The following is a 15025-nucleotide window of genomic DNA, read 5'->3' as shown; positions in this document are numbered from 1 at the left end:
AAATATTACAATAATTTGAAACAGTGATATTAAGAAATGCAGTACAAACAAAGATAGAGAAACCTACTAAAACTGAAGTTGTGTGTGGGACTCCTATATTATGAAATGTATAATTAATGAGCCGAATTGAGAAACAATACAATTATTTGTAATATAACGTACTGTATATAGATCATAGTTAGAAGCAGGGCCGTCGCTATGGGGGGGAGCCTCTCCCCATGCTTTTTCAATTTGGGAACTTTTGGGCCATGAAGATAAAAAAAATGATAGTAAAAAAATTAATAAAAATTAAAAAAATAAAAATTAGAGAAAAGAAAAGGAGAGGTAATAAGAAAAGGGAAAGAACCAGGAGAAGGTTGGGATTTACCAATATGCATAACTTGAAGAAAATTCTGAGTTGTTTGAAATCTTCAAAAAAGTTTAATTTCTCCCTAAGTAAGAAAACAGTCCTGAACAGTCCACACATTTTGAAGTGACAATTTTAAAAAATTCCCAACTTTTCGCTGTTTTTTCTATTTGGAAAAGTTGGAAAGTTTCGGGCCTTGAAGATAGAAAAAATAATAGTAGAAAACAATGAGCACAATATTATTTAAGTGTTGTTTCCTTTCATTTGTATTGAATAGTCCCAAACATGGTGGATATGGTGGAAGACCAAGGACCTTGGTCCAAAGTAGAATAATTTCCATTATTATTTTTATAATCAACAAAATTTATTTTTGTTTGTGCATACCCTTACGGGCATAATCATTCAGCCAATCTTTGGATAGCTGAGTGAGAACATTAATATATATTATAGTAGTAACTAATCCCTCGGCTTTCATTTCTTCGAAAGTTGGTAAATTTTGCTGGTGGGGCTGGGAAAATTTGGATTCCCTCCTCCACCTGGTTTTTCTTTTTGCTACGGCCCTGGTTAGAAGTATATGTAGATAAATATGAACATAAATATAATATTAAATTACAGTACTTTGATAGGAATATTTGAGTGAGAAGTGCAATTGTGCAACGGTATAAGAGGAAAGTATAATCGATTTTGAACTATTGTCGTTTTTATTTTTTTATGAGAATGTTATGAACGAGGTCCCTATTAATATTGAGTACATACATTTTGAAGATGTTTTTGAGTAGGTTAATATTATTTATTGAATAAATGTATCTAGGTCTTGTACATGTCCGGTAAGAAGTTGAAGATTTTCCCACTGTGGTATTTGTATGAGTGTTAACCAATGGATTTTTTTTGTTGCGTTCAGTTGTACATCACCCTTTGATTTAGTTCGTGTCTAATTGATCGACGTATTTGTTTTTGTAGATATACAAGATTAAGTTGTACATGTATATTTGTCTGATATCGAGTAACTTCGAGTCAATGAAGATTTGATCAGAAGAATAGTCATTTTTTATGGTAAATGATTTTAAGTATTTTTCTCTATAGTACTTCAGCTTTCTTAAAGACGGATATCTAAAATACCACCCCAGTTCAGTATAGCATACTGGAGTCGAGATTGCACTAAGGCGTAGTATATTATTTATTTTAAGGTAATTAATATCGAGGATAGATCTCAAGTATTTAAATTTATGTAGTATGCTGTATGCATCTTAAAGATTTCGAGATCTGGGTAATATGTTCATTTCACCTAAGATGAGGATCTATTGTAACTCCCAGGTATTTAATTTGGTCTGCTCGTGAAATTCTCATGTTTTTTTGTGATCATTCAGTATTGATTTATCATAGTTTGGCAAATGACTTTCGTAGTTTGCGAACGGCAGGAACTTGATTTTTTCAAAGTTAATCGTGAGTGACTTGTCATCGAACCAATCTGTTAATGTTCCGATTTGATTTTCAACTTTGGTTTTCAATCTACTCCAATTTTTATCGGTGTAAAGTATGACCGTGTCAGCAACAAAACTGTAAATTTCCATAGTTGGTAGGCTATTAATATATATTTTGAAGAGCATGGGTCCAATCGCAGTTCCCTGTGGTATACCATAGGTAATTTCCCTTTGTGAGCTGACAGTAGATATCATTTATTTCAACCATTTGTTTCCACCAACCAAATAACTTCTGAAAAGTTGTAAAGTTTTTCCACGTATTCTAGAACTCTCCAGTGCCTCCAACAGCTGGACATAATCAACAGTATCAAAGGCCTTTGCTAAGTCCAAAAATACACACAATGCAGGTCTTTTGTTATCTACCCATATGATCGTTTATTTACCCTGTCAGGGCAGCTATTGCATTTTTTGTTGAGATACCTCTTCTAAAACCATATTTTTGACAGGAAATCAATCTATATTTTTCGAAGTACGGTATTATCCTCGCGTTGAGTGCTTTTTCGAATATCTTGCTGAAACTTGATATTGGTAATATTGGCCTATAGGTGTTGATTAATTGCGGGTTTCCTTTATTGATTAATGCGCTCTTCTATTTAACTGTAATTTCAAATACTATCAACCATTGAAATACAATACGTTGATAATACATTGTGTTTCGTACGTACGTACAGGTTCGTATTTAATTTGTGGTTTTCATGTACAGTGTAGGTATTTGATTTTTCCTTCTGATTTATGTTATCATGGTTGAAAAAAAGTTTTATGCTCTCATAGAAAGTTCGCCCATATTATTGAACCTATACACAATCATTTCACTGAAAACGAACGAATAATTTAGAAAGTTGACGTTATTCGATTTCGTCGACACCCCTCAAATTTTTTAGTGTCCTCCAGCCCGCTTACACATTCCAAGATCAATTACGAATCACTATGTAGGTAAGTGACACGCTACATCATAACAAAGTGTTGAAATTGATAAAAGAAACCATGACAACCAAACAATTGCAATCCAATTCCAAACCTAATAATCGACCACCAAGGCCGCCGGATACTCGTAATGTCTGCTTCCAAACACCAAACCTTCCGTAACATTCAGCGTACTCAAATTTACAAAGGGATGACCTTCCAAAACATTTGTCAGAATGGCATCCGACGAATGCACGCAAAAAATAAATCAAAAGCCAGCAAGCGAAAGTCCTAATCAATAAAGAAATGAATGTCTACTGTAACGAAAATATGTGAAACACGTTCCAGTCAAAGTTTTGCGAGCAGGGAGTAAACAACCTCCCCGTGAGCGTTCGTGCCACGACTGAAACTTTATCACAATCACCCGTGAATGAGAATTGTTTACACGTGCTGCTTTCGTTCCGAAAAGTATGTTGTTCTTCCACGGACATGGCCGGCAATAGAAATCTCTCAGCTTTCCGACAGTTATCTCTCAGCTGCGACGGACCCAAAATCAAACATAAATTATCTTTGAAGAAACAGTTTTCCGAGGACATACCAGATCTGCGAGAATGGCCCGGTCCAGACGCAGGCATCAAAATATCCTTGAGCAATAAAGGTAAACCTCCTGTAAAACACGCCTGGGTAGAGGACCCGCTAACAGAGGAAGCTGTGGTTGTGAACAAATGCATCAAGGAAGCAAAAACAAGCACCTCCGGAAAGTCTTTGGAGAAGGAATCAATCCTGCATTCAAAGCAGGAATTAGCTGAAAGATTGCGACATACCCTCAAAGATAGAGGAAACGAGAAGTTTAATTTGAGAATATTTTTGGCGCACGATAGTAAAGACCTCGATGAAGATGGTCGCCACAATAAAGAAATAGAACCAGAACTGCCTCTAGAAACCCCAAACGATACGCCAAAGTTAATGACGCCTTTAGTAATCAACAAGAACCCGTTTAAATTACGCAAACCAATCAGTAGATCTAGGACTATTTTTAGCGAATCGTGTAGTTCTTCTTCCCCAACACCAACTATTAAGCATGCTTTCGAAAGTAGCACCGTTGTGGTGGTTCCTGTAATGGATAGCGACGATCCTAGCTTCGAAGACGTGAGTACTGATTCGTTATTTACTAAAGAAACCACAAATTCTGTTGAAAGGGGAATCAAAGCCATAGACTCCGTAATAATCAGACCAGTCAGCGCAGCTAGCAAAAGGGAAAAGTTCCAAAAACGTATCAGTTCCGCCTTTACATCTACTATTAGAGAAACACCAAAACCTAGACGTCCACTAGTGAGATCCTCTTCTGCACCCTGCAAACCTGACCTTGGAAAATCAAAACTGAACTTACCCAAGAACAAATTCAAACCTTCTAGGAGGTTAATTCAGGCTAAGCAGGCGTCTATAGATAATGATGAAGTCGGAGAAAATAACGAAAAGAACCCAAAGAGTAAGAAAGAGTTAAATAGAACAACTGCCGTAAATGGGTGTGATGTCGTGACCATGGTCTCCTTAGTGAGTCCTGCTGGAAGTGATTGCGAAGAAGTTCTGGAGAATATCAATGAGAAAGGGGTACAGAAGAAGGAAACTCCTAGAGTGCAAGAAGAAAATAATATCCCGAAAATCATGTCTTTACGGAAAGCTGCAAAATCAGGTGAGAAATATATTTCAATAATATATCTATTTACTTTATATTGATACTAAAGTTGAATCCGTCTGAAACTATGTATAGATAGTTCAGATATTTATAAAAATCTATCCAGCACGTTGTTTGTTTTCTTAGTGGTTATTAGTATTGATGTTTTTTTTTGGTTTCCATTCGAAATCGAAAGATAAATAACTGAAATTACTTATACCAAAGGAATATAAAAAATAACGTTGACAAAGTTATCAATTTTGACAAGTACCTACTCATATTTCCACAAATAATAGTGGTTTTTTGGCGTCCAACGTGCATCAGAATAATAACTATAATTAACTTATACCAAGAAAAATTGTGAGAACAAAAAAAACGACGAAAATAAATCAGCAATTCTGGAGTATGGGAACATGTCTGGGCCCATCAATATATAAGATGGTCAAAAATAAAGCTTATTCATTGGAAAAAAACTAAATTGAAAGAGAAGTTCAAAGAATTTATATACATACTGAACAAAAACTCATTCAGTCAACTCAAAATTGAAGTTGGGAATGTATATTTAGAAAATACATTTTAGCAAATATAGAATATATATAGTTGTTGGGCTCTTGTTTAATATAACTGCCTTTCAGAGAGATCTGCAGTGAAAGAGGGGGCAACAATTGTTCCGTTATTTCCGTCTTGGAAACCTCGTTTATCTATGATATTTGTGGTCCCATAGACTGCGTCTTCGTAAAACAAGATGTCAGCGCTCTTGATTTCTCAGGCGTTTCCTTTAAGGACAGATGAGTCCGGCAATGCATTCGCTTGATACCACCGATGAGACAATGTCAGGTCGAAACAGCGACGTCCGCTGTTGAGGCGGATTTACACCAAAAGGACAAAACCACAACAAAACATCAACTGTCGATTTCGACAAAACAAAAACTTGAGTTGTCAAATCAAGAAACATTTTGAAGAGTATGTGTCGCAGGCGACTGTTTTTGTCAACAACGAAATTTAAAGTAAAGTAAAATAAATTTATTGACTACATTACACACTCAAATATGTTTGTAGCAAGTCATTTACAATCAAAATAAGTCATAAATATTGGACAACACAAACATTTCAAATATTAGACAACACAAACATTTAAAAAATTATCTAAAATATTCTGCAGTCAAAAAAAATAAGTACACAATTAAACAATTACAAGAAAAGAAAATTAAAAATTAAAAGATTACAAACCAAGTTACTTCATGAGGTTTCGATTGTTAGTATCCACAATCTTCTTCCGGTGATAACTGGACTTATTCCTCCGAGATCTGACTATTTATAGGTCATTCGAGTGCTTTCACCTATCCCCCTTCCCTCTCTCCGCTTCATTGGTTTTAGCGGAGCTTGGTCGTGTTCCGCTTGATTAGAGGTTTCCATATGTTGCGTATCTCTACGCTAGCTTGACTAAACGCGTTGTTGGACCACATATATGTGGCTTCTTTGAATTTTCTCCTAAACCACTGTTCCTCCTTGTGGATGATTTCAGCTTGAGCCCACTTGATGTGTTAATGATGAGTCCAAACATGCTCTGCTGTAGTGTCTGATTAAGAAACTCGACTTTTCATGAATTTAAACTAAAACTGCGTATATGTATAATGTATGTAATGGCATTATGCTAAATTTTATAAAAAGATTTTGCCAATGTTCTCTATAATTAGAGTGACTGATGATTTGTATAGCTCTTTTTTGAATCTTAAAAATATTCGTAGATCCCATCGAATTTCCCGAGAGAACTACACCATAGCTAATGGGAGAGTGAAAAAACGAAAAATACGTTGTTTTTAGAATATGGGGACTAGTTACATATCTCAATATACGTAAAATAAATATTGTTGATTATAATTTACTTTTAAACTGATTAGTGTGATAGTTCCTAGTCAGGTTATTCTCCAAAGTTTTTCCCAATAATTGTACCTCTTGCACGTCATCATTTACAGTACGCGCAGAAAAATGCAGATTTAGGGTTTCATTAGTATTCAATTTAAGATTATTCATTGTGAACCAACTTTCTGCCATATTATTCACTTCATTACCTACCGTTGAGAGTACCCTCCGTGTCGTCAGCAAACAAAACTAATTTGTAATGAATAACAGTGGCCCCAGTACTACTTCTTTAGGAACCCCATGCTTTACAAGTTTATATTGAGATATTCAATTATATAGTAATATAATTGAAATCAATGAATGAATTGCCCAAAATGCCAGTATTCATATGCAAAGAGTAATCGCTAACCTCTGAAATTGTTGTTGTTTTCTGTAGAACTATTTTTGGTCAATATAATTTTCACAATAAAAAAGTGATTGCCGATATATTTCATTATACCTATATTTGTCATTAGTAATTCTCGGTCCTTCTGCAACAGTAATATTTAAAACTTACTTCAAATTTTTTACAATTACGAATTTATTTCTTTGATTTTTTCCAAACAATCTCTTAACATTGTGAATGAAAACTCTTAATCAGTTCACCGAACTGTTGTTGAATATTTGAATATTTTGCCTGAAATTTGGCTTTTCGTGGAAAAATACCTTACATTTTATTGGGGTCACAAGAAAATGATACCGTCAATAAATGAAATTTCTGTTGCGCGAATCAAATTTATTATTACTAGACCATACTTTTCCGTTGGAAAACTGAATTGTGAACTGAACAGTACCTAATAAACTTTCTTCGAGTTAAATTACCTATTTCTATTGTTTCCTAACGCATAAAATCCTGATACACGATTTTACAGATTTTGGTTGCAACAAGAGAGTTCGATTCGACATTTTGCAAATTCAGTTTGGAACATCTCAATCAAATATTTCCTCATCAATGGATTGCCAAATGGGGGCCCATTGAGTAGCCGATAAGATCACCAGATTTATTCCCGTCGGACTATTTTCTCTAGAGTTGATAAAAAGTAAAGTTCATTTTAATACAATTGAAAACATCGAGGCGTTAACGGGAAGGAATCGGTAGGTAAATCCCTCAATCACCCTATGAATAGCAGATAAACAGTTTAATCTTAGCTCTGTTACGCCAGCGACGCGATGTACGGAATTCGCATTTACAAAATGCCAAAATTAGGTACATTTTAGGTGCTTTTTAGGTACCGAAGTCAAAAAGTAGGTGCTCTGTAACTTCACCGCAACTCAATACTCAAAGTTGCGTTGCTAGCATTATGTAATGCTAGAAACGCAATAAAAATAATAATGAAATAATTAATGTTAAGGAAACACTATTAGGTGCTTATTAAGTGTTGAACGGTGAGGATCGTAAAATTTTCTAATTAATAAACAAACTCTTCCAATTTCCAGATCTTAGAATCAGGTCTCTCGAAAACGAGAACGAATGCTCAATCAGGTATAAACTAAGCGTGGTAATAAAGTTGTAATTAGGCGCTTGCAAGAAATTAAGATGAAAACGACTGTGAATAAACGGAAAAAAATTCTCAAATCAGGTGATTTGAGAAAAAAAAATAACAATATGCAATAAAGTCTTCAAATGCTCGTAAACTAATACATTAGTCAATAAAAATGAAGTACTGATTAAGTGCTCACTAGATATTCACAGTAAACCTAAATTCTATATTGCCTATGGGGCTCATGGACCTGAAAAACACTATGACTGATGTACTGAGTTTTTTATAGTACATTTCTCAATAAACAAGGGCAAGAGAATAAAGTGTTAATCAGGTGCTCATTAGATATTCATAGTAAACCTAGATTCCATAATTGCTATGGGGCTCATGGACCTGAAAACCACCATGACTGAAATACGGAGTTCTCACAGTACGTTCCTCATGCTAAGTAGGAGCTCATTAGATATTTATAGTAAATCTAGATTCCATAATGCCTATGGAGCTTATAGACCCGATAACCACCATGACTGATGTACTGAGTTCTTATAGTACGTTCCTCAATAAATAAGGGCAAGAGAATAAAATGCTAGTTAGTTGCTTTCTAGATATTTATAGTAAACCTAGATTCCATAATGCCTATGGGGCTTATGGATCTGAAAACCGCTATGACTGATGGACTGAGTTCTTACAGTACGTTCCTTAATAGTGAAGGGCATGAGAATAAAGTGCTAATTAGGTGCTCATTAGATACTTATAGTGAATCTAGATTCCATAATGCCCATGGGACTTTTATGGAAACTTATATGAAAACCACTATGAGAAGTTGGTGAAATTTTTTATCAGTGCTAGTTCATTTTGTGTATGAACGAATGTTAGAAGTTAAATAAAATGCTACAATAGTCCAGTTAATTATTATAATACAAATTTGTACCCAACATTTTAAATTATTTGATATTGAATATGAATAGGTGAGTTTTACAGGCAATTGAATTTTCGAAAACAATTCAAGTCGTCGAGGAAGTATCAAATAATTAATGAATATGTGATTGTAAATTTTGAAACGATACAGAAATGAGTTGCAGTACACTGCATTAGGTATTATTTATCATATTGTACCATTGTACATCGCATTTCTAAAGTAATAAGGGCGTATCTCAAAATATACGCCCTTTTGGCCTTGCAGAACCAGTTACTAATTATAATTTTAAAAAAGTTCTATTACAGTGATTGACTGGAAAATATTGAATTAAAACTTTTGAGTCCTACTATATATTAAAACAAAAATATCCCATTTTTTTTCAATTTTTTAATTTCTTTTGCAGGACCCAAAAGTTTTATTTAAATACTTTTCAATCAATTTGTGTCAGAGAACTTTTTTAAAATTATAATTAGTGAAAAAAACTTAAAAAAATACTGATCCATTGCAGCAGTAATGAGATGTTCATTTTGACATATTGTTGCTTCAATCATTGCAACTTGCTCAACTGATAATAATTTCTCATTTTTCCCAATTTATGAAATTGATAATTTTTCATTGAATTCATCTAAAGTAAAATTTTAATCAGTCATGGTGGTTTTAGACTTCGGTACCTAAAAAACACTTAAAAAGTACCTAATTTTGGCATTTTGTAAATGCGATTTTCGTACTTTGCGTCGCTGGTGTAACAGAGCTTTTAATCTTCCTCTTGAAGATGATCACTTGGTGATCGAAACACGTGTCGAGGTGTTAAAATAACGGTTTGGTGATAATGTTCAAATATTCAATAAACCTTTCATGTATTGGACATTGTCTCGCCTTTGATGGACAGCAATTCGAAAATTTGATTTAATTCATTTTTCAGTATTATTTTTTTTAATTGAAGATATGTTGTTTCCCTTATTCATTATTTGAAAAAATTCAACTGATTTTTCTATTAGTAACTGAATGGAAAATGTCAATTTTAAAATTAAAATTAACATGTCCCAAAATTTTTCTAAAATAATTTTGTCAATGGAAATTTTTGACTGTTCCGGAAATTTTGGTGTAGATTTTTCAGTTCAATTCAAGTGAGATGTATTAGATTTTTTTTTGTTGAAAATATAAACTACTCACTTTAAAGACGAAGTGAGTTTCTCACTCCTTGTATAAAAAGGCATTGTAAAATATTGTATAAGTTAACATGTTTAAAGTTTTTTTTTAAAGATCTCATCAAAAATTATTACAATTTTATTGATGTTTCACGATTTATTGATAGTATTCAATTCAATTTTTTATAATTCGAATAACAATCCCAAAGTTTGGAATATATGTGTCTTCCGAAAGTTAAAGCACTTGGAATTTTGCGTGTCTTCCGTCACATTCGCGAAACTCGTATTTAAAATGATTCATCACGTCACATGAGTTCATGGAATTTCCAAAGTTGCGAATCTCTTTCACCTAAATGTTTTGTAAAATCTTAACTATTTCCTAATCTAGCAGATTTAAACTTTCAGGGTTCCAAAACTGTTACATATACTAGCAAACTCCCAACCTAATTTACTTATACCTACATAGTGATTTTCATAAAATATGTTATATCTTACTTTGGAAATATAAGTTTAAAAAAATATTTTTGAAAAAGGGGAAACAGTAGGTACTGATAAAATTGGTTAAGGCTTTCGCAGCCGAGATTTTCAGTGTTACTATCTTTATTCGGGTTTAATCGAGGATTGTCATCGCCGATGAGTCATCGGCGAATCATCAAGATGAATAAACCTCTGAAGAAGCCAGCCACTCGTGCTGGCGAAACGTTAAGATGCAGTTCCAAACTACGACGGCCTTCAAACCCGAATAAAGATAGTGAGACTGAGTAGGTACTGAATTCCCCTGAGTTACAACTGAACAATTACAAGATTATATATTGACAGAAACTAATTGTAACTATAACTGTATGTAACTAACTCATTTTGCCACGCAGGACGTATTCATAGGAAAATAAATGATTACATAGTCTGAAAATAGAACAAAGAAAATGAAGGCCCTTTGCGTCGTTGTTGAAGAACTGCGTATTGCCGGATGTTTATTCAGCATAAGTCAGCATTGACATTGATCTTGTTTATCCATGTCAGCTTGGGTATGAATACAGAAGGTCAATGAACAATATATAACATGAATGTAATAAGGCTCAACCGCACTACTTTTTCTCTACGTTATGAAACTTTGCTGACTTCAGGATATAGAAATATAAAGACAATCTCCAAATACGCAAACTTGCACGGATGCACATTAAACATTTTGCCTTAGAATATGAATCTTTATAAATATTGAGGGAGGTCAAGATCATAAACAAGAAGTATTAATAAATTCATTCAGTATTAATTGATCACTCTTCAGAAAATTTTTCAAAGCATTTTTAGGATGCAGCACATCTCCTTTTCGTCGATCCTGCTGTGTAGCAGTATAATGTAAGTTTTTGGTGATTCCTTATACTTTTCTGAGCGAATTTTTCTCATTCTTTTATGATAAATATTTTATTAAGTTTTCAAATGAGTTCTTTCATTATTTGAATGAGTGAGGAACGGATGAAACAGTGAAAAATCCTCTCGAAATAAGCAAAGCGAGTACTGACTTGCGACAATACATTCAATACATATTACAATTTTAGTGATAAAAAGTTCTAAGCACTGCGGAAAACTTCCTGAGATAACTGTCTGATAAAATTCAATTCTTATTTTTTTTTAAAGAAGAATTGTATACACTTTGGAAAACTCTTTGAATCGTTCTGAAAGCGAAGCTTTTGTGAAAATTAGCCTGGAAAGTAGTTTTTAGCGATTCTCATCGAATTCAAAATCGTTTTATAGTTTTGTCAATGCTTTCGCCCTATTGAAGAATTCACAATATTCATTACACGTACATGTTGAACTTTGGTATTGTATTGAACATTTTTCACCATACTATCATGCAATAAATTATAATGAACTGAACCAAAGGACCACGAAAAATTAATAGTTTTTCTATTCAGTAAATTTCAGTAATTTGGCGGAAGTTATAAAATAGTTTAGGGGATCGTTTTATTGTCTAATCAATGCAATGAAAATATTGATTTATCAGTATGGTAAAATACTTGATTTTAGTAGCAATTTGGAGTATGCTACAGGAAGGTTAATATATTTTGTGTTTTTTGATTTTTGGTCGATTGTGTATTATCATTTGCTTATGATTGAAATGGGTATATGTTTAGGAGAGAATAATTTTTAAGGAAGCAAATAATTTCAGAATATAATGTTATGATCGCCCTGCAACGGGATCGTTAGAATACCCCTGAGGTGTCACCCGTGGAGGTAAAAGTCCTCCTGAATAGCGCCTTATTCTAAGGTATGTGTATCAGAGTACACTCAGTGACAGTGTAACGGAACCTTCAATATACCTGCCGCCCTCTTATCTTCCCTCTCTAGCTACTCGTGGACCTTCTATGGATCATGTAGTAACCAAAAAATCCAAACCAGAGTCTACAGATCCCCATCAACTAAACGATCCTAATCTTTCTTCCTGCAAAAAAAAGTTTTCTCAGTTCTTCAGGTTTCGAGCTGAATTTACAGAGGAGATGAAGGCTGACCAAACGACCACAACTGACCTCCCTGTGATATCGGATCAAGAGCAGGAGATTCTCAATTCTCCAACTTTTGAACAAATTTAAGAGGATAGGTGGTGCAACCAGGGAGCGTCTCCTCAAGAGCAGGATAACTTATGAATCTGCCTTGCACCAAATTCATCACCAGCAGAATCTGCAACATGAGAGGAACCAATCTCCCCTTGAGCAGGTCCTGCAAACGCTTATACTTTAACAATGGTTTACCCAAACCAGAGACGTCAAAGTCCTGTATGGCTGACTCTGAAATATCGTCAGGAATGCCCCTCTATAGCCCCAATATGGGGCAATAGGGGGGCTTTTTGTATAGCCCCACCTATACAAAAAGACTTCGAATGGTCAACAATATTCTACAACATCCACAGCATTCGAGAATGTTCCACAATAACCTGGAATGTTTCGGGATATTTGCGAACGTACAAATTATGCTCTAACATCCTATAACTTTAGATAATAATAGGGGAGCCCAAGCGGGGATTTCGGGATTTACTAAAGCGCGGCAGATTAATATACCTTGTCCCGGTTGAGTACCTCCACCAAATATGAGCCCCATATATAAGGCCGCCTGTGAGGCATAAAGGATCAGATTAGTAAAAAAATTGATCATCAGAAATTATCGAGCGCGTCAGATTAAGGTAGGATGAGTTAATTACCTGATAAAAAGTGTATATTCCAGTAATCTGACAATTTGAGAGTGACGTAAAGAAAATGGAGGGCAGCAAAGTTTTAAAAAAGTTACGTCATTTCGACATTCTCGAGCGTAGCTAATTTTTTTTTATTTTGAAGGAAATAATTCAAGGATAACCAAAAATATATAATCTGACGATTTCCGCAAGCCGAAATAACAAAAATTCGTCGATAAAGTTTAATGCGTGCAGCTGTGTTTTACCTATATTTCCCTCTCAGAGTTTCTATTCCTCTATTCTCTATTCACTTTTTCTCTATCTCTTACTTTCTCACTCCGTCCCCACTCTGAATTCTGTTGCCATGACGCCATCACAGCTGATCACAGAGACTCGTTAGTGATGAAGATGAAGATTAATTAATCAATTGAATGATGGATGTAGCTGTTACTACGTGGTAGGAAATCTTAATGAAGAAAAGAGAAATTAAACTTATCATTTTTATTTGTAACTAACGTTACTGCAGTTTCGTCCTATAGGGACATTTTCAAACTTATACTATATATAAGGACATTTTCAAACTCATACAATATATAAGTTTGAAAATGTCCTTATAGGACGAAACTGCAGTAACTGACGAGCTTGAGTATTTCAAAATGACGATTTTTTTTTGCACATTATAATAATGCGGCCGCGAGTTTGCGTCAGATCGAAATCGTCAGATTATTGAATGAGAGCTTTTTTTTGTTGCACTTAACACCCCTTTAGAAAATCTGACGCGCTCGATTACATTTTTTTCTTTTCACTTTTAACCCTTACGTACAACCACCCACATCATGCAAACGATCAGATTAATATACCAACATTATTAAAAATACGTAGGACATTGATGCTGTCAATATCTGACGCGCTCGAGTATGTCCATGCAACAGTATTTTTTAACATATTAAAAATATATAGCCGCTTCCCCCACCGATGAAAAGGTATATATTATATAACATTTTTTTCTTCTTATCATCTAAGCTTTGCAACCTAATATGTCTCAATGACGCTCGAGTAAATCCTCATTTTGCATCGTGGGCTCCCCTGCTATAATGTTTAATTACTTAGGCTGAGTCTTCATGGATAGTTCAGCAATACAATTCGTGGTTCAACCTAATACCACTAACGCAACTCCTGGCGGGCCATAACAGCGCTGTTTTGATATTGTATTGCGAATGCTTCGTTTTTGAACTCTGGTTTCAATTGTTCACATTATTTTTGATCAGCATTCGCAGTTTGACAGTATAAGACAGATGACGAATTTCGTTCGACGGCCGATGTCAAAACTTGGCTTTGCAACGAATCACCTTGGAGAGCCTTCGTCTGGGAGGATGTGGTAGCCTTTACTTACTCAGGTTTGTACTTTAAGAATAGTTGAGTCCAATGAGGGATTCGTGTTTCAGTCTAGCACCACCAGAACCGCTGAAGAGTTCTATGGCGGATCGAAACAGTGCTGTCTGGTGTCGGATCACGAATTTCTTGTTTTTGGGCTCTGGTTCCAACTATTCACGTTGCTGTTGATTAGTTTTTGGAGTTTGTCAATAACAACAATCGATCTTTCAGATAATAGACCTATACATAAAACTTTTTTCTTTTTTTTTCTCAACGAGAATTTCGCCAACCAAGTTAGCATCCTCAGGAGATTATTAGTTATTCATCTCCTGATGATGCAGATATTTCTGCCATGTTAAGTCAAGTAGGTAGAATCCTGAAATTAGACAGTAGGAAAGACAGATATTTCTGCTATATAACGTGAAGTCCGTATAATATAGAGATTAGACAGGAGGAAAAACCTAGATTTTTGCCACTATAATCTTAAAATTAGACAATAGGAAAGACACTATTCCATCAATGTAGTTTATAGTCAGAACAGTTTCATCAGAAAAATCCGGTTCTTTTTTCCACATCATTCGTTTTACATGAACATAAAATCACGAGGAATTTGTGTTTTGAGTAGGCTATGTT

At 34.5% G+C, this 15025-nt stretch overlaps 1 protein-coding gene across 1 annotated transcript in view; it reads left to right on the top strand.

Moving 5' to 3' along the window:
- The first annotated feature begins 3089 nt into the window (after nucleotides 1-3089).
- The window catches only part of LOC111508752 (uncharacterized), a 46504-nt gene continuing 34568 nt past the window's right edge, over nucleotides 3090-15025 (top strand). The window contains exon 1 of the mRNA XM_023164358.2: nucleotides 3090-4423. Within this exon, the coding sequence (XP_023020126.2) occupies nucleotides 3220-4423 (1204 nt within the window). The 5' untranslated portion in view covers nucleotides 3090-3219. The remainder of the gene's footprint in view (nucleotides 4424-15025) is intronic.

Source organism: Leptinotarsa decemlineata, unplaced genomic scaffold (assembly GCF_025532065.1).
Source record: "Leptinotarsa decemlineata unplaced genomic scaffold, Ldec_3_MD MMD2_P_RNA_scaffold_2, whole genome shotgun sequence".
Classification (NCBI taxonomy): Eukaryota; Metazoa; Arthropoda; class Insecta; order Coleoptera; family Chrysomelidae; genus Leptinotarsa; species Leptinotarsa decemlineata.
The sequence above is the reverse complement of the archived record's forward strand: the minus strand, read 5'-3'. Positions and strand labels throughout refer to the sequence as shown.